The 27,700-nt window shown below is 33.4% G+C and overlaps 1 protein-coding gene across 1 annotated transcript in view; it reads left to right on the forward strand.

The window, feature by feature from the left end:
* Positions 1–10,011: 10,011 nt before the first annotated feature.
* The window catches only part of VTA1 (vesicle trafficking 1), a 79,287-nt gene continuing 61,598 nt past the window's right edge, over positions 10,012–27,700 (forward strand). The window contains exon 1 of the mRNA XM_051997864.1: positions 10,012–10,235. Within this exon, the coding sequence (XP_051853824.1) occupies positions 10,124–10,235 (112 nt within the window). The 5' untranslated portion in view covers positions 10,012–10,123. The remainder of the gene's footprint in view (positions 10,236–27,700) is intronic.

Below are 27,700 nucleotides of genomic sequence, written 5' to 3' on the forward strand. Positions count from 1 at the left end.
AGAGAGATAGAGACAGAGAGGAACAAAGAGAGTCAGACAGGGAAAAGGAAGGAAGAAAAGAAGGAGAGGGAGAGGGAGAGACACACACAGAGGGAGAAAGAGAGAGAAGGAAGGGAGGTAGAGAGGGAGGGAGGAAGAAGGGAGGGAAGAAGAAAGAAAGGAAGGAAGAAGGAGAGAGGAGGGGGGAAAGAAAGAAAGGGAGAGAAAGAGGAAAAGAGGGAGAGAGAGGGAGGGAGAAACTTTAAAAAGTGAGGTGAGATAGAAAGCAAAAGATTGTAGTTTTAGATTTCCTATTGACCTTGTTCAGTTACTTAATTTCTCTTGGCCTCAATTTCCTCATCTGTAGAATGAGGAAGTTGGACTATTTGATTTTAAAGGCTCTTACCAACTCTAAAATTATATAAATCTATAACAGTGTTGATTACCAAAACTCTTATTAGATCATACTGTTTATTCTACACTGAAGATTTAGTATTTATGAACTCAGATCAAATTTTAAAAAGTTAGCGCTACTGCTTTGATGATATATAAAAGTGGCTAAGCATGATACAATATTACCTGCTAATATGCACAATGTAGCTATAGCAAATTTTAAATTTCAAGTCAATTATTAAACCAAATTGTCTAATGCCATCTAAATTTGAATTTAGATAAAATCTTGATTTCAAGTAAAATTTCTTCAAGAATATTGTATGTAAATGAATGTTTTAAATAATATACCACAAATAGGCAATATATATTGCTACAGAAGGCTCCTAAACAGAAATATCTACAGAAGTATAAAATGATGATATGTCTTCATGTTCTGAATCTTTTATAATAAAGTGAAAGCATACTGATAACACAAACTTAATTTGTAGTGCTGAAGATAAAACATGTACTATGTTAATGATCAAAACAATAAACCTGCTAGTAAAAAAATGTAATATATAAAATTTTGTTCAGGTTTACTCAATATAATAAAATCCTGCATTAGCCAATTTAAACAAATTAAAATGAAAAAATGTACACATATGCCATGTATATTATGTACACAATAACTATTTGTTGAATTCAATTAAAATAACTTCAAATTTGGTTCAAGGTGAAAAGAATGAGGAAAATACTAATCAATTTTTAAATTTTTAAAAGCTATTTCAATTTAGAATATTTGAATTTGAATTACCTGCTTAAAATAGTTATGTGATTATTTTTTCCAGGTATACTAATCTTTATAAATTTTGAAAAGATTGTGAGATTCTGTTGCCAAATGCTATAGAGCTTCATTATTTATTTGGTAATTTGTATATCTTAAAAGGAAATTTATCTGATTTCTTTACCTGAATTCAAAACTAACTCTGCTTCTGGGACACTGATTTTGTTCAAGTTATCTAAGATTCTTAAACTTTCTTTCATCCTGACCTATTTTGTTCAAATTACTTCAACCTAAAATATTTGAATTAATTAATAAGATTATCTGATTAAAATACTTTCAAATAACCACTTTGACTTTTCTAAACATGTCAATCTTTTAATATTTTGAAAAGATTGGAAATTTTTAGACACACTATTTAGCTTGATCATTTGTTTGATAACTTCACATCTTTCAAGGTAACAATAGATTTCTTTATCTGAATATGAAATCTTAATTTGGTTTTTGGCTCACTTTGTGACTTTTTCCAAATCATCTAACTTTTTCAAATGTGTTTTCTGATCTGTAAATTGAGGATAATAGTACCTGTCACACAGAGCTGTAAGTTTCAAATGAGATAATAATTGTGAAATCTCTTTGTTAGTAAAAATCTCAAGACAAATATAAAGAATTCTTGCTAAGGTTTAAATTATTAATTGAGACATAAAATATTCATTCAATTCTTTTAACTTATATGAATTGTGTCCTTTATATTTCAGTTATTAAAAACACAAAATGTTTTTAATTCTGTTGGAAGCAAACAAATGTTTATATGGATAGGCTAAGTTATTATAGTTTAATGTTATTTATATAAAATGATAAAATGAATCTGTAGAGGACTATAGAGTTCATTTAGGTATTTTAGAAAAATTAAAATGCTCACTATCATTTTGTCAGTTTTAACTATTCTTCATTTATAAGTACACAAAAATTAATTCTTATTTTACTTTCATCACAACATCATCCATTATATTTTTGAAACTTACTCCTTAAAACATAATATCTCCCAGAAAACTTAGTTGAACTACTTCTAATGGAGCAGTAACCATTTCTGGTGAAGTTGCCAAAGTTTCATTTGTGCTGAATACACCTGTTCTTTAAGGGAAAAAGAAATTTCTAAGTGGTCTTCCTGGGAATCTATACAATCTATTCTATAGAATTAGTCCAACACTGTTATTTATAATTTAACTAAGGTTTAGTTAACAAAGCTATTTTATTAGATCACTAATTCATAAGTCATTTATAAGGATAAAAATGCTAGCTCCTCTACCACTTCCTAAATTTGCCCACTTCTCAACAAGTTGTTACTCTTTTCTACTGACTGTCTTTTGGCTCTTTATTTAATCTTCATTTATTCTATAGTCCCTTCCATTCAAAGAAATTCTAAGAACTATGAATTTCTCTCTTTCTCTTTCTCCCCCTTTCTGTCTCTTTCTCTCTCTTTCTATATATGTATGTGTACACATATATATAGTATATTTGTTCTCCATATATAACATGAATTATATTATATCTTTTTATATATTATATCTTGTTATGTTATATATACATATATATGCCTCCTAATTTAAAACTTTTATCAACTCTCTATGATGAAGAGCTCCTAAAACAGAGTTACTTTACTTTAATCCGTATGCTTTCCATTATGAATAAAGCATTTATCAAGTATTTAACATGTGCTAGGCATTGTGCTAAGTAATGAGGATAAAAAAAAAAAAAAGCAAGCAAGCAAGCAAAATAATCCTGTCAAGGAACTTACATTCTAATTAGGAAAAATAATGTGCAAAGAAGAGCTAGTAAAGGGAAAGTCACTGATGTAATGCAATATAGATTATAAATGGCTTAGAAATATTGTTGAAATCAGATTCAGAATAAGATAAGGTGGAATTCGATCATTTATCAGAGACCAGTGTCCCAGACCTTGGGGACACTGGTTTAAGGTCCCAGGGGGAAGGAGATGAGGAGGATGACTGAAAATGCAGGTGACATAGTTTGGAAATGTCCTAGACAGAATGTCATCATTGACATTATTTTTTTTTACTAATTACTTATTTTCTTGATGTGCTACTTGTAAAAGGTTTGCAAAATACAAGGGGAGAGGAAGTTGTTCATGATTTCAATACATATATATTCCAAATTAGTTAAACGAGCACTTCAAATAATTATTAGTATACATTGTTAATAGATCATTTAGACCAAATTTATATTAGAGTTATATTAATCTAATGCTTTATTATTTAATAATTTTTCAGATGTACCTTTTCAAAGCATACAATTTCAGAGCTAAAACAAGTTTTAGATATCCTTTAGTCCAACTAACCCCTTTACTTTAAAAAGCAAGATGGGCAATTCAGAGAGAATAAGTAACTTGAACAAATTCAGAGGTCTACTTAGCAGGAGAACCAGATAAGATTAGAAGTCATTTCCAGTCCTTAGTTCCTGTCATTTCCACTATACTAACTATGTGGTGGTTGCTTTTTTATTGCATAGTATTGACATAAAGTTAAAATCTGAAAAAAAAAATAGGAAAATTACAAAGTAGAAAATAGTTCTGTCTCTGAATACTAAAATTAGGATTCCACTGAACACGTGTGTGTGTGTGTGTGTGTGTGTGTGTGTGTGTGATGTTTTAAAGGAAGATTCATTCTCACTACTGTCATGAGTCAAATTTGACTCTAAGTTTTTAAGTCCATATAACTGAGGAAATTATGGTACCAACTGAGAAAAAGAGCAATTGTGAGGGGAAGTTGGTTTAGGAAAGATTAGTTCAGTTTTGCACATGCCAAATTTAAGGAGATGGGAGTCCATTAAAATTAGGCCATTTAAGATACAGAATTGGAGATAGGATGAGTGAGCAGAATTTGGTTTCTTTCAACAGAGACATGAAAGTCAAGATCATAAAAATGAACACCAAAGAATATAAATGGAAAAGAGCAAAGTGCTAAGAAATAAATTTTGGAGAGTACCTAGTTAAACTACTGTAGGGCTGGGGGTGGGGGGAGAGGGAGAGAGTGGAAATAAGCACAAATGAAACTGAAGACAGGAGCACCAATATAATGGAATATCTCAAAAGTCACAAGAGGGGAGAGTTTTAAGGAGGAGATAGTTTATAGAAGAAGTTGTCAATTTTTTTGGAATCAGGATTTCTTTGTACTCTTAAAAATTATTGAGGACCCCAAATAGCTTTTGTTTACATGAGTTATATCCATAAATATATAGCATAATGAAAATTAAAACTAAAATTTTGAAATATTTAATTCACTTAAAATAACAATAAATAATAAACATTTTATAAAAATAATATTTCTATAACTCAAATAGTAAAAAGATTGGCATTTCCAAACATTTTTGCAAATTTGATGTCTGCCTTAATAGAACAGAAGCTGGATTCTTATATATATTCCTGCATTCTATTGTTGAAATATTTTGTTTTGATTAAGGCATATGAAGAAAATCCAATTCTATATAGATATGTGGTTGAAAAAGGAAAAAGAACTTTCAATTACCTTTTCAGATAATTATAGATATTCTTCTTTGATATTACCCCAAACGCTAAAAACAAAAACAAAAACAAAAACAAAAAAAAAAAAAAACTTGACCCTAATATAACATGGTGATGTTGTGAACTGATCCAGCTATTCTGGAGCACAATTTGGAGATGTGCCCATAAACTCTTTTTACTTTTTGATCCTCCATCAAATTACATCCTTTTTATACTCTCCTACAAGTTGTAGTTTTTTAAAGATTAGTCACAATGTGGAATCTGAAATCATATCAGCAAATTTTCATTCAAGGTGCAAGATAGACCAAAGGATTTTAAAATAGCAGAGTATGAAAAATTTGCTGATATAATTTTTGATATAGTTCTTTGTGTTTGTGGCTAAATTTATTTTCACAAAGTAACACTGATGTTATTTGCCTTTTTAATTCACATGTTTGAAAAACTCCATAAATTTGTGAGAGATAGAGTAAGATAAGGCAAATAGCATCAGTTTTGTGAAAATGGTTCAAATCATACTGATCAATTGAAAGGACTCACATTCTTGGAAATGCTACTCTAAATATCAAAATGTAGCAAGATCCGTAAGGAGAATAAAAAGCCAGTTTTTTAATTTGGTAATCAGTTGTCTTTAATGATGTTTAAGACCCAATAGGGTCAGCAAAGTTGTGGTAATAAAAGCCAGATTATAGGAATTCAAAGAGTGACAATGTGGTAAATAAACCATGGCATAAACTAGAGAATAAACTTTTATCCGTTTAGCAGGACAAAAAGACATGTCTGGTTGGAGTGAGTAGAGAAAAAAGTGAAGATTTCCAAAGTAGCCAAGATTAAAAGGAAAGCAGAAATCTGGGAAACAATTTTTATAGTGTTTACGATAAAGACCTTATTTTTTAAACATCATTAAAAATCATTAAAACAAGAGTCAAATTTATTAGAATACAAAATCATTCCCCAATTGATAAATGGTCAAATTTTCAGATGAAGAAATTAAAGGCTTCTATAGTCATATTAAAAAAATGCTCTAAATCACTATTGATTAGAGAAATGCAAATTAAAACAATTCCAAGGTACCACCTCACACCCATCAGATCTGCCAAAACCACAGGAAAAGAAATTGATAAATGTTGGAGAGGATATGGAAAAATTGATACTAATATAATGTTGAGTTGTGAACTGATACAGACATTCTGGAGCACAGTTTGGAGATGTGCCCCCAAAGCTATAAAATTGTGTATATCATTTGATCCAGCAGTGGCACTACTAGGTTGGCATCCCCAAATGATCATTAAAAAGGGAAAAGGACCCACATGTGCAAAAATGTTCATTGCAGCTCTTTTTATGGTGGCAAGGATTTGGAAATTGTGGGGATGCCCATCCATTGGGGAATGGATAAATAAGTTGTATGTAGTACATGAATATAATGGAATTCTATTGTTCTATAAGATATGATGAGCATGCTGATTTCAGAAAAGCCCATAAAGATTTGTATGAACTGATATCAAGTGAAGTGAGCAGGACCAGGAGAACATTGTACACAAAAATACCAATATTTTATATGATCAACTATGACAGATTTAGCTCTTCTCAGTAGTACAGTGATCCAAGATAATTCCAATAGACTTGGGATGTATAATGACATCCCACTTCCATAAAAAGAACTATGGAGACTGAATGTGAATCAAAGCTTGCTATTTTCATCTTTTTTTTTCTTTCATAAGGTTTTTGCTTTCTGTTTTGATTTTTCTTTCAAAACATAACCAATATGGAAATATGCTTTAAGTGATTACATGTGTGACCTATATCAGATTGATTTCTGTCTTAGGGAGCAGGGAGGAAATGAAGGAAGAGAGAAAAAAAAGTAACTCAAAATTTTACAAAAGTGAATGTTGAATACTCTCTGCACATGTAATTGATAAAATAAAATACTATTAAGTGACAAGTGAAAGGTTTTTCAAGATTCGGGAGATCTGTGCCGTTTTTAAAACAGGAAGAAAGCAACAGTCAAAGAGAAACATGATGTGGATAAAGAGAGATATTTGAGAAATAGTCCACAAGAGTCAGAACAAAAGATCAAGTTTGGAAGTTTAGAATATGTTTCTACACAAATTAGAATAAAATTCTGAAGACACACAGAAAGATAATATTACTTAGAAAAAAAAGAGGAGTCAAAGGAAAACCAGTGTGGATGCACTGCAGACTTATACAGAAGATATAAGGTCACATAATAGAAGATAAATACAAAAACAACAAGTAGTCCTTCGAGTGTAATTTTGGAAGTGCAAAAGATCAGAATGAGCTGAAGTTCACAAGAAAAGGTACGGATAACCAAAGAGTTTTGTGGTTGCTTTTAGCTATGTTGGGGGAAAAAAGAAGAGGACCAAAATAGAGATGTCTACTGTTGAAAGAGATTTCTACTGGAATGATGACAACTGACAAAAGAAAGAAGGAAGATTTGTTCAATTCTTGTTTTGCTTCTGTTCCTCTGCTAAGAAAAATTATCTTTGGATTGTAAAAATCATAATGAAAATACCTAGGAAGAAATTAATACCCAAGATAAATGAGGAGTAAATAAGAGAGCATTTAACCATTTAGGATGAGTTTGTCACCTGCCTTAAATAAACTATATTCTTAGACTTTGATAGAACACATAGATGTGATATAAACTCTAGTCAGTGATTTTTGAAAGACAGTGAGCAAGAAAGTACAGAATTAGTGAAGGACATGTCCAAAATTTCAAAACAAAATGAAGAAACTTAAACATGATGGAATCTGTAAATAAATAACAGGTCAATAAGTTTAACTGTGATTCCCGTTAAAAATTTTAGAAAATTTTTCATAATCATGGTTAATGAACATCTAGAAAAATGAACTAATAATAATTGCAAAGAATCAGCATAACTTTATCAAAGATAGATAAAGGAAATCAACATTATTTCCTTTTTTGACAAAGATACTTGATTGGTAAAATAGGAGACTGCTTTTGCATAGAGCTTCCATAGACTTTACCAAAGTATTTGACTAATGATGTCATACAAATCTCATGAAAAATATGGAAAGATGAAGACCATATTGATAATATCATTAGGTTACTTTGGAAATAGTGGAATGAATATGTATCCTGGAATCCAGTGAAGAATCCAAAGGACTCATGCTTGGCCCTGAGAGGCTTGTCACTTTTATAATAACTTGGATACAAATATAGATACACTAATTAGTTTCACAGATGATACAAAGCTGGAATGTCTAACATAAAGGATAAATGCATCAAGATTTTTAAAATTTCTTAAGCCTAGAATGTTGAGCCTAATCAAGTAAAATGCTGTTTAATAGGGATAAATGTGAAAATCAGCTTCACAATCCCAAGGGAGAGAGGAGTGGAAAGGATATATTTACATTTCAGAAAAAAGATATGGAAGTTCAGTGAAGTGTGATTTGTCAGCCAAATAAAACTAATTCAATCTTAGGATACATTAGAGAAGGCATAAAGAAAAAAGTTAGACTAGGTGGCCTCTGTAGTCCCTTCTAGGTCTCTAAGTAAGATCTTATCACACCCAAGTGCAGAGCTTTATTGACTGAATTAATTGGGTTATCTTCCCAGGCAATCTAAATCCTTATAATCCTCATTTTCTAAGTTTCTATTTATACTAAAGTTTATTTTTAATAATAATCATTGGATTTCAAGGATTTCCTTCAACTGAAATATGATACATAGACAGGTCAATAGCCACAATTACAAATAATCTTCTAAGAAATGTTTCCACATTCAGTGTTTCACCTTCCAATCCATATACATTAGATTAAATGTATATCTAAATGTATCTCTAAAACTCAACTATCATTTCATTTGGCAGTCTCAAAAAACTACCAGATGAAATCCAAACACTTTGGCCTGATACATATAGTCTTCTAGGATCTGGCCCCAATCTACCTTTCTAATCTTATATCCCCAAATCCCATAGTTCTCCTATGTACATATATTGTTCCAGACTAAAGTGAAGTATTTGCTATTATTTAAACATTCCCTCATGCTTTCTGGTTTCTGGGCCTTTTTTGGCTGTTGCTTTTACCTTAAATGCTTTCCCTGCCATCTCTAAGCCAAAGTTTTAGCCATTCATTAAAATTCCTATCTAATGCCATCTTTCTAGAACCCCCTAATCTAGAACCTCTAATACGGCCAAGGAGGCCTATAGGTGCTCCATTTGACAGAGGACCAGGACTGGAGTCAGGAAGACTCATCTACCTAAGTTTCAATCTGGCCTCTGACACTTATAGCTGTGTGATCCTGGGCAAGTCTCTTCATCCTGTTTGCCTCAGTTCCCTCATCGAAAATGAGTTAGAGAGGGAAATGGCAAAACCACTTCAGTATCTTTGCCAAGAAGACTCCAAATAGGATCAAAAAGACATGATTAAATATGACCAAACACTTTATACTTTAAATTTATCCCCTTTCTAACTTCCTATAGCACTTTATATTTAATAAGCCTTTGCTTTGTGTTACCATCACTTATGTAGAGATTCTATTTTCTCAGTACTAGATTATAGCTTCCTTGATAAATGACAGAATTTTAGTCACCTTTTCATCCCTTCAGTGCCTTAAACATAAAATGTACACAAGAAATGCGTTAGTTGATATAATACATGAGGACCATTTACAAATTAAAGCCAAAGTTTTGTTCTAAACTTTCTATTTTGAGGTGTGAAAATCTAACATAGCATCCTTGAAAGGCATTTTAGAGAATACACTTTAATTACACTTTCTTTGGGTGGGGGTGGGGGTGGGGGGATGGAACTGAATGTAAAGTCCCAAAAGGTCTTAGGAAGACTTCTATTATTGCAGCCAAAAATTACGGGAGAGCCAGGGGTAAGATGAAGGGAGGGGGCTGGACCAAATCATCTATTCATCTTTCAAAAGCTTATTAAGTGCTTCCTACGAGCCGGGAACTGTACAGAACACTGCCTGAAAAGCAAGCAAGCAAACAAAACAGTCCCTATCATGTACACAGATAAATTTAAAATACATTCAAAATAAACCGAAAGGGGTTGGGGGAGAAAGAAGCAAACGAAAATGAGTGTCAGAAAAATTAGCGAGTGATACTTCCAACTTCCACATTTTCTCCCTCACACCCTCATTCTCAACCCAAGATATTTCTTTATTAACAATAAAGGTAGCAGTAAGCTAGTCCTCCCAAGGCGAGTCACGCCTTTTTTAGGTACGCTCTGCAAAGGAGTGAGTGCGCATGTGCAGTACGTGCGCGCGCGCTCTCGTTCCCTCTTTCTCGTCTTTCATTCAAGTACTCCCGGAGCGAGGCTTTCTTCTGCAGGCGTGCCCCCACGCGAACGCGCACGTCTCCCAACCCTCTCGCTCGAGCGACCTTTCAGGCGGAAGTGGAAGTCCCCGGTGACTAAGGTGGCTGTGTGTGAGTAAGGAAGCGGCTGTGCCGGGAACAGAGATGGCTGCTTTGGCCCCATTACCCCCTCTGCCCCCGCAGTTTAAGAGCCTTCAGCATCATCTGAGGACGGCGCAGGAGCATGACAAGCGGGACCCCGTGGTGGCCTACTACTGTGAGTCCCTCTCGTCTGTTACCTCCTTGCCTGTGTTACACTGCTCTGTGGCTAGACACACCTCCCCCCTCCAAGCCTCCTAGTCCCGGATAAATGGCACCTCCTGGGCGAGCAGCCCCCTCACCCCCTACCCACCCCCACCTTCTCACCAGCCGGAAACCTGACCTCGGCCGAAGCCCCGTGACTCCTGTCAGGAGCAAGGCCCCTGCGTCAGGATCTCCCGTACCAAACCTGACTACTACCTCTTCCGAACTGGGCCATCTCTTCCTTGTTTATACCTCTGTAGACATTAGCAGTTATCGAACACCAGTGCCATTCCCCCAGTTCTCTTTGAACATTTCTGCAAAAGAGAAACACATATGTATTTATGTATGCGTATATATACGTATGTGCATGCCTAGATAGTCATTTGTACACATGTATGTGTTTCTATCTTTTCCAATATATGTGTGGACATACACTCATACGAATATATTCAAATCTTAATTATATCCACCATTTAAAAATTTGACAGCAGATAATCCACAATTTGGATAATCTATATGTGGATAATTCACATGCAATAATTAAGTTTGTTCATGTTGATCACTCACTATGTGGTGATCCCAAATAAAACTGATCTTTGCAATGTACATCACTGAAGGTTTACAAAAAGATTACATTTATTAATTTAGAACGATTGTAGTGAATGAGACAACTCCCATAAGTTGTGTGAAAGTGTTTTATTTTTCATATGAGAACCATGTCTGCTCTGTAAAACTTAAAAGGAGAGAAGCATTTTACAACCAATTAGAGTTCTATACTGTCTGGTTTTTCTGACAAAGGTGATAAATTTAAATGTATTGTTTGCTCAAACTAGAGAAAACTTATGAGCTGGAAAGACTTGCTAAAACTACCATAGATTCTCAGGTGCTTATTTTATCAAAGCATTTAACAAAATCTTCATTAAATTTTTACACTTTCCTAATTACATTTCCTTCAGAGGAAAACTAAAATAGAAAGGTAGAGTTGTGATTTAATGCAATGATTTAATATAAAAAGCTATGTATAAATCTTAGATAAAGAGGAGATTTTAAAAGGCAAAATTATGGAATTGTGACTGATAGAAGTAGTGGCCACTTAGTAGAGGTATATAACTTTTTTAATGAGCTTAGCTTAAATAACTTAAGGCCAGCATATCAACTGACTCCCTTTTACATGTAAGAGGATAAAGGATAAAGGATAAAAAGGATGTGCTCAAGAATTTACAATGGTTTCCTAAAATTATTTTTAAACAATTTGTATTTATTATATTTTCCTTGATTCGAATTAGGACAGGTAAATTTGGAACTTGTGAAATCTGCAAACCAAATATCTAATACTCTGTGTGCAGATAGTATACTCACAAAGTTTCAACCAGGGTGGAGCAGTATCAAGAAAACTGCTTGAGTGCCTTCTAAATTCCCAGTACTCTGCTAGATTTTAGATCTTCTCATTTGAAATCCATATTTTCAAGACTATACTTATAGTATGTGAAATCCATATTATCAGCATATACTATCTACTTGGTGTTTTTCATTTCCACTTGTCTTGATATCTTCAGTATCTCACTCAGTTTTTTTCTCTCCCTTGTCATCTGGTTATTGTTAACTTCCACATCTTTGTTAAAGAGCTATCAGCACTCTAACACATTCCTTGTTGTACTCAGCTCCTTCCACTCCTGTATCAGCCAACTGCCTATAACCCAGACCTCACTATCATTTGGCACTTATCCACCTCCAACCATCATTTTCTAACCTCTGTACTCAATTTTGACCCTTATTAATATTGACTAATAGTTTTTAATTCCTCTTATTTCACCTCACTCCTACCCTTATTCGTAAATATGGAATTGGTCAACCATTTCATCATTGTCTTTATTTACTTTTTCTGTTTCTGCTTTTAGTTAATATATTACCTTTACCAGGACCATACAGATTCTATTTGCCATGCAAATGGCCTTCATTTTTATCAATCCCAAATCCAGTCCCACTCTTCAGTTTTATTAGGGAATCTTGTTGAAGTCATCCAAAATAAATATTCTTTGTGTATACTCCTGCTTGCTCCCAGAAGAGGCAGCTTGCTCACCCTGAGTTTTTCAGACTTCTTTCAGAACATTAGTTCTCTTTCAGAACATTATTCCTTTTTACTCTTAATTTTCTCCTTTACCATTCACTTCTTCAATCTACTTGCTTCCCATCCCAAAGCATTTCAGCTACACTCACAAATAATCATGCCCTTGATCTTGATATCACCCACAAAGGAACCACAACTATATTCAAAAATTCCAAAATCCTCTAAATTGACCTTAATCTATTGGCTCTCCACTTCTTCCTTTTCTTTCCTTACCAAACTCTATATTTCTTCCAAACCATGACTTCTTATCCTTAGCCCTTCCCTCAGTTCTTTCTTAGGTCCAACTCTGCACAAACCATTTTCTCCTGTTTTCCTCATCTTGACCCCATAGTTAATCATTTCAGCTTTGTGCTGTCCTCCTTAAGTCCCAAACTCCCTTATTTTACTAGTTACACTCCACCATTCCTCAGCCTTGGATAGCTTCCATATCTATCTCCTTCTGTATTACAGAAATGGTACTAAGTGAAAGTGGAGAAAATGACTCGAACTGTTGTGACAGGATTCAATGCAGATTTATGTTTCATAGCTTATCTCTTCCAGCATATCCTCAAAAACCTTCACTTGATCTTTCCATCTTATCGTCATATATCTTTTTTTTTTTTTTTTGGACTGAGACAATTAGGGGTTAAGTGACTTACCCAGGGTCACACAGCTAGGAAGTGTTAAGGGTCTGAGGTCGAATTTGAACTCAGGTCTTCCTGACTTCGGAATCAGTGTTCTATCCACTGTGCCACCTAGCTGCCCCCATCATATATCTTTTCTACCCTTTCTCCTCACAATCTCTTCTCTCCCCTTTAGATTTAAGCTTTAGACCTAATTATTCTACCAAAGTTTCTCTAGAGTTACCAGATGATCTTATAATTGTCAAATTCAGTGACCTATTCCCATTTTCTTTTTTGCCAATCTCTTTGCAGCCTTTTGACTCTATTTGTGGGATGACAAAGGAGGCAGTATTATCTTCAAACTCTTTCTATCTGCTTGTTTCTTCCCTACTGACTACAAACATTGATGTCGCCTTCATTCTCTCCTTGATACTCTTGTTTTGTCTAGGTTTTGGAGATACCACTCTTTCTTGAATCCTCCTCTTATCAGTCTTCTCCTTCTCCATCTCCTTTGTTGGAACCTAGTCCTGGTCATGCTCTCTATAATCTTAAATGTTTCACAGTGCTCTGTCCTGGGGCCCTCTTCTTTCTATATTACTTCACCTGATCATCTCATCAATTTCCATGGATTTAATTATTATCTCTATACTAATGATTCTCAATATACTTTTCCTAGCTTTCTGCTGACCCACAGTCTGGCATCTCCCACTGTCTTTTGAACTTTATGTCCAATAGACATCTTCAGTTCCACATATCCAAATTAGAACTCACAATGTTTTCCCCCTAAACCCTGTATGCCCCTCCAGACTTCCGTAAAACTGGAAAGGGTACTGTCATCTTCTCAGCCCCTCAAGTAACAGACTGGATATGGGAAAATTAGAAATAGTGAGGAGTTGAGAATTACAAGTGAGTTACCAGGACTGGTTGATTTCACAGGTGCAATCACCCTGGTACAGGCCCTCATTACATTACACCTGAACTATAGCCATCATCTATTGATGGCTCTGATGCTTCAAATCATTCCCCATTCTACTCCAAACTCCATTCAGAGATCAGATCTACATCTTTCTAGCCTACTTCCTACCACATACTTGGACTTACTTCTTGAGGCTATTTCACAAGTAAAACTGTCCAACTCTCAGCTTTTTTTCTGCTGTCCCTATTATTTAGAATACTCTCTCCTGGATTCGATAGCTTTCTTTAAGTCTCAGCTGAACTATCTTTTACAAGAAATCTTTCTTAACCCTTTTTAGTTTTAGTGTCTTCTGTCTTAATTATTTCCTGTTTATCTTGTACATAGCTTGTTTGTACACATTTATTTGTTGTTATTTCCCTTAGATTGTGAAGTCTTTGTCTTTTGCCTTTTTGTGTTCTCACTGCTTAGCACAGTGCTTTGTGCACAAGAGGTGCTTATTGATGGACTTTATTAGTGTCTTCTTGAGTAAAAATGAGTAAAATTGAGTAAAATTTAGTCTCTTCCATTTGGGGACAAGAAAATTACAAATACCTTCACTTTGTCAAAAGTGTTTTAATTGCCTTTTTTTCTTTTTACTAATAAGCATTTGAATTACATAATCTCTATTGTCTACTTTTTCTAAGTTATTTTTCCCATAATTATTTATAATAAGACTTCTCCCCTGTCTTTCTGTCAAAACTATTCTTTGTCTATCTTTCTTAACCTTTCTGCAGCTTTTAACAATTAATAATCTCTTTTTTGAACACTGTCAATTCTTTTGATGTTAGTGATATCACTTCCTAGTGATAACATAGGACTTTTCTGTTTACATTGCTGGTTCCTCATCAACATATCTCTTTTTCATCCTTATTCCTTTGGTCTTTCATTTTAACATAATTTTCCTTGGTATTCAGATTCACTCAAATAGCTTTGCCTGTACATCCTTTAGATAGTGGACAGTGTGGTATAGAAAAAGAGCTTTGGAATCACAGGACCTGACTGACTTCTTTCCCCTTTAGATTTAAACTTTAGGCCTAATTATTCCACCAAAATTTCTCTTCAAAGTTACCAGATGATCTCATAATTGTCAAATCCAATAACCTATTCCCATTTTCTCTTTCTTGTTCACCTCTTTAAAGCCTTTTGATACTATTCATGGGATGACAAAGAGGGCAATATTATCTTCAAATTATTTCTGTCTACTTGCTTCTTCCCTACTGACTACAAATATATTGATGTTTCCTTCATTTTTCTCTCTTATTGACAGTTATTATCTGTGTGCCTTGCCTTTGTGTGACTTCATTTAACATCCCAGAGCCTTAGATTCCCTATCTGCATAATTAGTTGGTTGGACTAAATGTCCTGGCTTCATATTCCACCTTCTGACAGTTACTCTCTGTGTGACTTTAGGCAAGCCGTTTCAATCTGCTTTAGGTTTCTGTTTACCTACATGTAATGGAATAGATGACTTCTCGGGTCCCTTCCAGTTCTCTTTCTATAATAATATTTGTCTCTACCCCTTTCTTTCACATTCAAGACCAGCAACTCCAACTGTTTAACTTGTTAGCACATCTTACAGTTATATCTTTTCCTAAAAGACTGCCTCTTTATTTGACTTCATTGTTTTTGTCAGTAGTGTCAACAGTTTCTCATCAAAATTAATATCTATTCCTTAGAGCAGCTTGATGGTGCAGTAATAGAATACTGGGCCTGGATTTAGGAAGACCTAAGTTCAGATCCAGCCTCAGGAACTTATTAGCTGTATTACCCTGAGCAAATCATTTAAGCTGCCTGCCTCAGTTTTCCCATATGTAAAATGGAGTTTAAAATAACACTTACTTCCCAAGTTTGTTATGAGGTTCAAATGAAATAATATTTATAAAGTGATTAGTATGGTGTCTGACAAATTGCCATTAAATAATAATAAGTATGTGTTCTACCTTTTTCAAACAACCCAGTCTTCCATGTTTGAAACTAGATGTTAAATTTTAGTTCTTCTTTCTCTCTCATTTCTTTTCTTTCTTATCTGTTCCTAAAGTCTTTTGATCCTAATTCTACAATATCTCTTGCAATTGCCTCTATTTTTTTTAAATTTTGTTACTATCTCAACACGTGCTCTCATCACTACATCTTGGACTACTCTAATAATTATCTAACAATTATTTTTTTTGTCTCTACACTCTCCCTACTCAAAATGTTCTTCCTATTATAATAAGTTTAATTTTTCTTCTGTTTCTTCCTTCTTTCCTTCCGAGCATCTTCTCTTTTCAGAAATCTTAAATGTATTCCTGTTGCCTAATGCATGAAGTTTAAATATCTTTGCCTAGCTCTGAAGACCATCTTCAATCTTTCCTGTCTTTACAACTTTCCTATGTAATCTGTACTTCAGTCATCCTGACCTTCTCTCTGTCCCTTAACATTTCTTGCATTTTTTGTCTTCAGATTTTTCTTGCTAACAGTGTTCACTATGACCACACTGTCCTTTGTGCCATTCCCCATCCCCTTTTTCCCCCACTGATTAATTTCCTGTATTTGTTATTCTCTTAGAACCTAAACCCTGTTACATCCATGAAGCTTTCCCTGAACTTCCCTTTCCACTAGTCAGCTGTGATCTTTGTTTCTTAAGACTTATAAAAGTAGTTTGTTTCACAGTTTTGATTTTCTTATTGTGTAGTATTTTGTGTTATATGGACCTATGTAAATTTCATATTCCCTTGATAAACTGTAAACTCAATGAAAATGGAAAGTAGTATTTTATCTAAACTTGATCTTTCCTGGGGCTCAATACAATGCTCTATTTCTAAGTTATATTTAATACATATTTGTTGAGTTGATTTGATTCTCTCATTTCTGCATTTTTGTTCATAATGTTCCCTCTATTGCAAATGCCCTTTCTGATTTCACTCTGTCCATTCTTCAGGACATTATTCTTCACTCTGCCATAAGATGTTTCCTTACCACTTAATCCCATATTAAGTTTCTTTTTACTCTTAATTCCTGTAGCCTTTATCCTACCCACTCATATAGCATTCTCATTCATGAACTACATTGTATTATTAGTTATCTTTAAGTATGTATATACATCTTTCTATCTAGAGTGAAAACTAATGAAGGAAAGAAGGGATTTAGGAGTTTTATTTTTATTTCCCTTACTATCTTACTCGTATTCTATACTGAATATATTATCTACAGACTGATTATTGCCTATGGGATAGAGTAAGCGTTGAAAGGAACTTTGGAGGCCATGACTACGTCTTCTATTTTATAAGATGAGGAAACTGAGTCTAAGAGATGTGAAATGACTTTTCCAAAGTTCATAGTTAGCAAGTGACAGAGAGGCAAGTATGAGCACACGTTTTTTAATTACAGATCCAGTACTGTTTCTTTTCTATGTGCCTCTCCTTCATGCTACCAAAGTGTTTTCCTATTGTACCACAGAGCCTCTCTCTTTTATTTAAGTGCCTCGCTTTTACCTGAAATTCAGTTTGGCTCAATTACTCTCTTGTTCCTTTTTCCTGCTTCAAAAAAAAAAAAAAAACTCTTCATTTCATTTTCCCTATTTTTATATTCCCCAGTCCTCCAAGTTTAAAACAAGTTCATCATTCATTTTTGTATCTCTTGGTTTTTTTTTTTTTTTCAGTCAAATCACCATAATAGTTTTGTGACCAACAATATACTAATTTAATAATTTCTTATTTCAGCCTCCTCTAATCTATTTCCCTTGATACTATACAAATATACCTTTAATTTCATTAAGTAAATCTTTCATTGAGTATACAATCTCATCTTAATATCAAAAATATCTTGTTGGAAATATCTTCCTATAAACTTTTCATAGAAGATCTACATTCCTGGAGGAAAGCATGAAGGTCTTTCTCTAAATCTTTTAACATTTCAATAGTTCTAATAAAGCATGTTATGCATTACCCAATCATATATTTCTATGATGATATACTTTATATCATTTCTTGTGTATAAATCATTGTTATAAATATTTTATATCCTATTTATACTCACCATGTATCTTTCCATTGCCCATTAGGTTACAAATAATTTTTATGCTATTTTACTCTATTTAATTTGAGAAATTAAGACTCTTCCTTTGTAGCAGTATAGAATCTATCAAGCCACAAACTTAGTATCACACTCATAGACTATCAAAGCTGAAAGGGACCATAGGAGTCATCTAGTCTAACTCTTGAATTGTAGATAATAAAACAAAAGTAAACCAATTTAAAATTTTTTTAATTTAATTTTAAATTAAAATGTTTAATTTAAAATTTTAATTTATTTTTCTGATAAGTATTGTGCTGTGTGGTAAATATATATGGCAAAAACTAAGTTTAAATCAATACATTTTGTGTTACTTCTGTAATAACTAAATCTGGATAAGCATTTCTCTGGTAATCTGGAAAGAAAAGAAGACTAAGCAACTACTTCAAGTTGATTTTGAAGATTTTTTTGACACCTCAAAGTTTGCAAAGTTTCAGAATATTGTCAGATGCTTTTTTCATTCTCTCACCATATACTAATCCCTTCCCTGCTGTATACAGATGTGGCCAAGTCTTTTTAATTAAAAAAAAATCCTCACTGAACTGTACCATCCTGTGAGATTACCCTCCTAAATTTCTCTTCCTTTTCACAACCAAACTCCTAAGTTAAAACAACTTCTTTTCTTTTTCCTCTGCCATTCTAAGACACATGTAATCTAGCTTCCAACTTCATTCAAATAAAATTGTACTCTCAAAAAAGGGATCTTTTAATTGTCAAATTTAGTTGTCTTTTCTCAGTCTTTGTTCTTCTTATCCTCTATGGCATTTAACAATGTTGATTAACTTCTGGCTACTTCCTCATCCTATTCATTTCTGGGGCTTTTTAACACTCAAGTCTCTTACATCATTTTTTTTTTCCTTTGCCAGATCATCCAAATCATGCCTCCTAACTATTAGTGTACTGCAAGACTCTGTCCTAGGTTCTTCCCTCTTTCCTCATTGGCAACATCAGCAATTCTCTTGGTTTTTAATTACTATTTTTATGCAAGTGATTCCCAGTTTTATATGGTGAAGAGTGTCTCCAGAGCTCTAGTCCACTACCACATTGCCAACTGTTTATTTTATCTTTCAAACTGAATGTCACACAGGCATCTCAAACTCAGCCTAAACCATCTTTTTTTTTTCCTGAACTCCACAGTTACTGTTGAGAATACTATCTCTTTCTATTCACTATGACTTGCAACCTAAGTGTCATCTTCAACTCTTGCCTTGCATATCCTGTTAGTTGCCATATCTTATCATTTATACCTCCACAACATTCCTTACTTCATCACTTTTTTTTTTTTGTTCACAAGACCACCACCCTAATTGAGCTGCTCATCACTTCATACACGAATTATTGTAGCTTATTCAGTCATCTTATTTCAAGTTTCTAAACTCCAATCTGTCCTTCACATAACTTTCAAAATGATCTAAAGCACAGATCTATTATCACTTCTCTATTTATTAGACTCTGATGATTTCTTATCATTCCTATGGGAGTAATGTACAATATCACATTTAGAGTATTCAAAACTTCATCTCAGCCTAACTTGTCAGCTTTGTTATGCTATATGGCCCTTTTCACCTTAAATGATTTAGTCAGATTTGACTTCTTCCTGTTTCCCACACATACACTTTATCTCTCATTTTAATACTCTTGTATCTTGTCAGCTTTGTTATGCTATATGGCCCTTTTCACCTTAAATGATTTAGTCAGATTTGACTTCTTCCTGTTCCCCACACATACACTTTATCTCTCATTTTAATACTCTTGTACTGGCTGTCCCCATTACTTAAAACATACTCCTTTACCTCTATTTAATAATAATTCCTAATTTTCATTAATGCTTAGCTACCTTTTAGAAGAAGCCATTCTTGCTAACCCACTACCATGCATTTATTTTGACATTTATTGCATATACTTAAATGAATATATATTATCCTAATTAAATTTAAACTTCTTGCATTTCACTTTTGTCTTTGTATCCCCAGGGGCTTACAGTGCTTTATAAAGTTTATTGTTGGAATGCTTTAACATTTGTCCCTTCTTTTTGTATTCTTTAATGAATCCTTGGTTCATCAGTGTGAATGTCTCTCTCCATGTCTACCTTGTTATCTTGCACTGCTCTTGTACATGTCATGTCATAACTCTTTGTGGGAAAAGAGGAAGGGAGAAGATGAGAATTGGGGTGTGAGGGGAGGAAAATATGAAGAAGTTAAGTGACTGAGCAGTTTCATATGTAAGTATTTTTCATACATATATGGATGCATATGTGTGTATATATGTATATATATATATATATATATGCTGTGTGTGTGTATACATATACATATATGAGAAAGAAGATGCTATGATCTTAGATTTTATGATCCTATCATTTTTAGAGCTAGAAAGGACATTAGAGATCATCTCGTACAACCCCCATATTTTATAAACAAGGACTCTGAGATTTAGGAAGGAAAAATAACTTACCTAAGGTCACCCAACTAATAAGTAGCAGAACTAGAATTCAAACATAACTTTTTGGCTTCAAATCCATTATTTTTCCATTGTCCTACAATAGTAGGTAAGATTGTCTTTTGTGGTTATTGTTCCTTCTAATTTTTTTTCATTTATTCATCTTCCAATTATGATAAACTGGTGATAAATGACATAGCCAGTATTGTAACCTAAATATTCTCAATCTAATCCGCCACTATGCTTTTTCCACAGATACTGTGTGTGTATGCATATATATATGTGTGTGATGTATAAACTTCCATGTCATGCTATAATTTGACATCCTGTTTGAAGTGAAAGGAGTTGATGAGATTGACTTAAAGTATCTTTTCTGTTTCTTATTATCCATGTAATTTAAACAAAATCAGGTCCTCAGTTTCCTCATTTGTAAAATGAAGAAATAGAACTAGTTTAAATCTTTGTAATTATAGTGACTATAATGATGCTGTCAATTTATAAAAACTGAAAGCAAATATATATGACTTGAAATTTCCCTGGAGAATCAGAGGAGTAGGAATAGATGATGAAGTTGGCTGTCTACTTCATAGGGGATGCTTCTCTGGGAACTGAGCTGGAAGCAGAGAAATGAATAATGCATTTGTTGTTCTAATTATTGGATGGAAGAGTTCTTTTTTTGGGGGGAGGGAGGGGGGAACACTACCAGATTTCCTCCAGAAACTTAAAAGTAATTCTGAGATTTACTTATATCCCTTTTAAATTTGTTAGAGATTATTACTGCTCTGTACAAATGTAAAATCTTGATTTAGTATTCTTTTGCTTGGGAAAAAATCCTCTAGAGGGCAGCAGTATATAGTAAAGAACTTTGGTTTTAAAGATTTTGTTAAACATCCAGATTAACAAGGTAGTCTCTATTTTACATTTTTACACTTGTCAGAGGATTAATTAACCATAGTTTATCCAGTTTGGCAGTGCTGTAATATAAGATACGTATATTCCAGGTATATTTTTGTAACAAAATAGAATTTTTTTAATTAAACAGAATTTCAGAAATTCTAAAATTAGATGAAAATTTTAGGTTGGCTTTTTGGTTGCTGTTAAAAAAAAAATTAATTTCTCCTATCTCCAGTGCCATGATGATAAATTATGTTACTCTTCTAGTTCTTTCTCTTTTATTTCCTTTTTATCTTGTATGTAGTTTGTTATTGTTCAATAGACTCTTTGTGGCTCCATTTGGAGTTTTCTTGGCAGAGATATAGTGATTATTTCCTTTTCCAGTTCTTTTACAGATGAGGAAACTAAAGCTAACAGGGTTAAGTGATGTATCCAGAGACACACAACTAGTAATGTCTGAAGGTAGATTTGAACTTACAAAGATGAGTCTTATTGTTTCCAGGCTTACAACATCATCTACTGTGCTACCTAGCTGCCGTTGTACATAGCTTATTATATATATTTTCTTGCCTGTTTCTTTTCCCATTAAATTGTAAGCTCCTTGAGGGCAGGGACTGTCTTTTGTCTCTTTTTGTATTCCCCAGAATTTATCCCAATACCTGGGACATAGCAGGTGTTGAATAAATTTTCAGTGAATTTTAGGGGTTCTTAAGCTTGTGTATGTGTGTCTGTGTCTGTGTCTGTGAGATGGACTCCTCTGACATTCCAGACCCTTTCTCAGATTTTATTTTAATGCACAAAATGAAATTTGTAGGATTATAAAGAAAACAAATTGAAATAAAGATGTTTAAAAAATTAATTCATGGCCTCCACATTAGCCCTACTGCTAGGTTAGTTCAGCCAGCTACCCAGGAAAAAAACATTGGTGGAAATAATAGTACCTGAGACTGCACTAAAATAGAAAGCATTTTTTAAAAAGGAACAAGATCATCTGGTTATTTTTCAAGTTTGTTGAAGAGAAGACTAATGTTTCAGATATGGGCTGGACTAAATGACCTTTTCTTTTCTTTTTTTCTTTTATTCTATTCTTTTCAAGAATAATATAACTTGATTTGTGTTCCTTTTCCTTTGAGATTTCACCTAGGGAGTGGAAAATAAGCAAAACTTTCCTCTGTTGTATATAACATGGTGGGTATATGTGCAATAAAATTATTGTTCCTAAAGTTATAGTATATCATGATGATCTCCCAAGATGATAAAAGTTAAGAGGTAAACGCATTCATTTGTTAACACTAGCCACATCTATCTATGCAGATGCTTTCTTTGTATTTACCTCATCTTCATATTTTGTTGACGTCATTATGTTACTAGACAAACTGAATTAATAAAAACTTTATTTCATATGTTGTACATCTAAGGGGAAATGTGTACAATTTTCCTTGGTCAGTCATTTGACTGACTATAACTTGACATTTGACAAATTATAACAAGATTCTCTCTGAAGAACTGATTCCACAGAGTGTTCTGAGAGTAAATAGCAAAGTATCTGTCTGTCTTCCTCTGCAAAGAATCTTGCAATAGGATTAGAATAACTGATTTAGAGTTTCTATGGATGAGATAATATATCCTAATACGTTTCCCATTTAGTAAGTTGGGGAAATTATACAGAGGGTTAGGAAAGGTGAACTAGAAAAAAACTACTATTCTTACTTGGAAAGACTGTTTAAGGGTGGTGTAGCAGAATGTCAGTTCCACAGTCAGGAAGACATTCATCTTTCTCAGTTCAGATTCGGCTTGAAACCCTGACTTTGCTCTGTGACCCTCTGTTTCCTCATCTGTAAATGAGTTGGAGAAGAAAAGGGCTAACCATTCCAGTACCTCTGCCAAGAAATCCTAAATGGGGTTATGAAGATCTGATACTGAACAATAACAAATACTTGAAAAAAGCCATTCTCAAAGAATTCTAAGGAATTAACAAAATTCATCAGAAAATTTTTTCCCCCTATGTCATTAGATCTTGAAAAACTGAGAATTATTTTTTAAACTTCCTTTTACCCTTAATTTTTATGAAACTCTCATCCTGCTACTTATAACATAGTTAACTTTCCAGTCTTGTTTCTTATTATCATACTCAAGAACTGTATTCTAGTCAACTGTCTGATCCTGCTTTGAAACATTTTAGATGCTGCTGCTTTGCCTCATTTATATTTTGTAGTTCAAGTGAAACCTACAGCAAATGACCTCTTCCCCTACCTCATCCCAACTATTAGTGCTCTCTTCCTCCTAAGATTATTTTATAGATATTTTATGTATACTTATCTTTATAAATATTATACTGTAAGCTTTGTATAGGAACAACTAGTGATGGAGTTGGATATGAGAAGAGATATTCTATAGAAAGTGACAAGAGTTTTTCTGTACAGAAAGTTAGGGAGAATTCTGAGAAGATGTTGGATTAGGTCAGAAAATTCCAAGCTTTCCAGTTTTCCCTAACAAACAAATCAAAATTGTGCCTTAGGATGAACATACACCAGTAAAAAACAAATAATACATGGGGCAGAACAGGAGTCTTGGGATAAAGTAAACCCAGAAAGACTCCCAGATCAGAGGTTTGGCCCCTGTGAAATATAAATACCTCCAGGGTAGCTCTGCTAAAACAGCAAGTGGAAAGTCTTGGGACTAACTGAGTTGAAGATATTCTCAGCCCAAACCACTGCTGATTGGGAATACCAGGGCCAGCTATGCTGCAGAGACACTGCCCTGGGTGAAAAGAAACCTGGTGAGTGAAAAAGCAGTGGGGCAGGGATGGCTTGGAGTCAAATAGTTCGGCTTCAAATGCATCAGTGATAATCATGTTACACTGGGAAAATTCACCTGCTGGTTACAGGCAATTGCAAGAGGATGGAGTTTTTGGTTTGGGGTATTTCCATCTCAGGATTTGAGATATTTGCACTAATGGTTCTCATTTAAAAAAAAAAAAAAAAAAAGGAACAAAGAAAAAGCCCAGTCATAGAAATTTACTATGGGAATAGGGAATACTGCGGTTCATCTTCAGAGAATAGTGAAATTTAAAAAAAAAAAAAAAAAAAAAAAGCCTCTTCTACCCCAAAGAGTAATGTTATGCAATAACCATATGCCCAGAAAAAAAAAAACTGTAGAAGAACTCAAAAAAGATTTTAAAAATCAATGAGAAAGACTGAGGGGGGAAAAAAATCCAAGAAAAACAAGAAGATTATGAGAAAATGGTTAACCAACCAAAAAGGAGATAGAGTCTTAAAGAAGAAAATAATTCTTTGAAAGTTAGAATTGGGCAAGGGAAAGCTGGTGAAGCTATGAGACAAAACAAAATATAAAAAATGAAAAAGTAAAACCGATCTACCATGTTTAACATATATTAGATTACTTGCCATTTAGGGAAGGAGGCGGAGAAACGGGAGAAAATTGGAACACAAGGTTTTGCAAGGATTCATGTTAAAAAAAAGTATCCATGCTTGTAAAAATAAAAAGCTTTAATTAAAAAGAATAAATAAAAATAGAGTATCACTATTCTGAGGAGGAAAAAAAGAAAAGAAAAATAGAACAAAACTTGAAACAAGAAAAACAACAGATCTAGAGAACAGATCAAAAAGAAAAAAACATAATAATTGGACTATCTGAAAGCTGTGACCAATAAAAGAACCCTGACATAATAAGGCAAGAAATAATCAAAAAGAAAATTTTCCTGGGGTGATAGAACAAGAGGGGAAAATAAAAATAGAAAAAAAAAATCCACTAATCACCATCTCTGAGAGATCCAACAAAGAAATACACAGGAATATTATTGCTAAATTTTGAAGCCCCCAAATCAAAGAGAAAATTCTACAAGAAATAAACAAAAGTTCAAATATGCTGGACTTACAATTAAATTGTACAGGATTTATCAGCAGCTATAATAAAAAAAACTACAAATCCTGGAATAACATAAATGTCAACAATCAAATGATATACACCATTGAACAAAAATATCATAACCACTAAAAACTAATAATATTGAATGAAAAATGGACATTCACCAAACTCACAGATTTTAAGGATTTTGTTTTAACCAAACCTAAACCCAAAAGAAAATTTAACAAAGATTTTGATTTATCAAAGATTAATTTCAAGGGACTCAACAAAGATTGTGTTTTTTTACATAGAAACATAAGTCATATGTTAAAGATTGACAGTAGTAATTGTGTAGTTCAAAAGAATAATGGGGTAGAGCTGAATACTGACTCTAAAAAGCAAAATTTCTTAGAAAAAGGTAAAAATAGTAATTATGCTATACTAATGAAGTACAGAAAAACAACAGACACAGGTATTAGAAAGAGGAGGAAGGCTGATAGTTCTAAAAATCTACTCACATCTGGAATGAGTTAAATAGGGAACAATATATACATATATACCATGAAGGATATAGCACTCTTCAAAATCTATAAAGAAATAAGGAGAGAGGGAATAGGATAAAGTGGGCCATAGAAGAATGTATAAGGTTTTTGGCAGTAGGACAAGTTATGTAGATTAATGGGAATGGAATAAAGAAGGAGGGAAAGAGTAACATAAGATAAAATAGAGTACAGAAGACTGTTTAAATTAATAGGAGATTAATAAAATGTACAAATTAGTAGGAATTGGCTAAAGAAGGAAAGGCAGAGGAGAAGAAAAGGGAGGGATCCATGGGGGAAGGACAAAAACTTCAAGGAAGGAAACCCCAAAAAGGTTTTATTTTATTTGGGGAAGAGAACTTGAAGTGGGTTCTGAAAATGTTCAAATTAATAAAGCTTAAAACTGCACTAAAGTGTTTGGCACATCCTTTAAAATTTTCTAGTTAAAGTATGTAAGAATTTAAGAATCAATATACTAGGTCAGATCACTTAATTGAGCCTATAATTGATTCTAAAGAGCATTTTGTCATGTCAACTTCAAAAAATTAAAAATGAAATCCTCTCAGCTGAGGGCCCCTTATCTTATATTTCACCAAATAAATTGGTGCCATTTGCCAAGAACTCATCCTCTTCTCCTCTTTTGAACATTTTTCAACGTTGTCTGAACAGACAACCACACTTTGGTTTCAAAGAAGAGATAAGCCTTCCGCTTATTAAAGCAAATTTCTCTCTGTGTATTCAATTCCATCCCTTCCCTTTTTCTACAGAATAATCCTCTCCTGTCATTCCAATTCTCCTTTCTGAAAAATTGCTCTCCTATAGAGAATTCTGGGTCATTCTCTGCTTCCTGTTAAGAAGTCTATATCTTTCTTATCTTTTTCAATCGCCCCTGCTACCATTATTCCTTATCATATCTCCCCTTTTTGGTTAAATTCTTTGGGAAAGCTTTGTATATTCATTCCCTTTATTTTTCCTTACTCTTTCTAAACCCTCCACATCCCTACTCCTGATCTCATCCTTCAACTAATATTGTCCTCTCCTTAGTTCTAGTAATCTCTTAATTGCAAAATAATAGCTTTTCTTTAATTCTAATCCTTCTTGCCCTGCTGACACCTTTGACAATGATCTATTTGATCCCTGAACTTCTTGTCCAAGTATTCTTTCCTCTCTACTTGTTTTAACTGAAATGTCCATCCTGTTTGTCTTCTGACTGCTCCTTAATCTCTTGGTAGTTCTTTATCCATGTCACACCCACTGAGTATCTTCCAACGCCCTATTCTGAAATTTCTTTTTACTTTTCTGTATTTCTTGGTGATCTCATCTACTCCCTCATATTCAATGATTTTCATGAAGATGATTAATGTCCAGTGTTAATCTCTCTGCATTGCTAAAGTAATTCATCACTAACTGCCTTTTGGATATTGAAACCCTTGTCCTGAAGTTATCTTATGCAACAAAATAGAACTAATTAATCACACTCCAGGGTACCACCATTCTCCTAGTCTTGCTAGCCTTAATATATTATAATTAACTGCACAATAATATTCATATACCACAATTTTTCCAGACATTCTCCAGTTGGTGAACACCTATCTTGTTCTTAGGTATTTACTGTTATAAAAAGTTTTATAGAATGTTTTCTTTAAAATTTTATCTTCTTAATTAATTATTTTCTTAATTATCAATTATCTTGCAGACTTTTATGGAATTGAAATTGTCTGTTTTTATCTCATACCATTCCTTATTTCCTCATTTGATTAAGAATTCTCTTAACTATTACTATGAAATATGTTTTCTCTCATTTTAACTATTTTAAGAAATGACATGAACTTTTATATACAAGTTAGAAAACCATTTTAAACTTATTGTGGGGCAAATGATAAAACACTTTTTTCAAAATTTCTAAAATGCTAATTTTTGAAAATTAAATTGTTTAAATTTTAAGAATAGCAAAAGAAAGCT

The sequence above is a fragment of the Antechinus flavipes genome, chromosome 4 (assembly GCF_016432865.1).
Source record: "Antechinus flavipes isolate AdamAnt ecotype Samford, QLD, Australia chromosome 4, AdamAnt_v2, whole genome shotgun sequence".
Taxonomy (NCBI): Eukaryota; Metazoa; Chordata; class Mammalia; order Dasyuromorphia; family Dasyuridae; genus Antechinus; species Antechinus flavipes.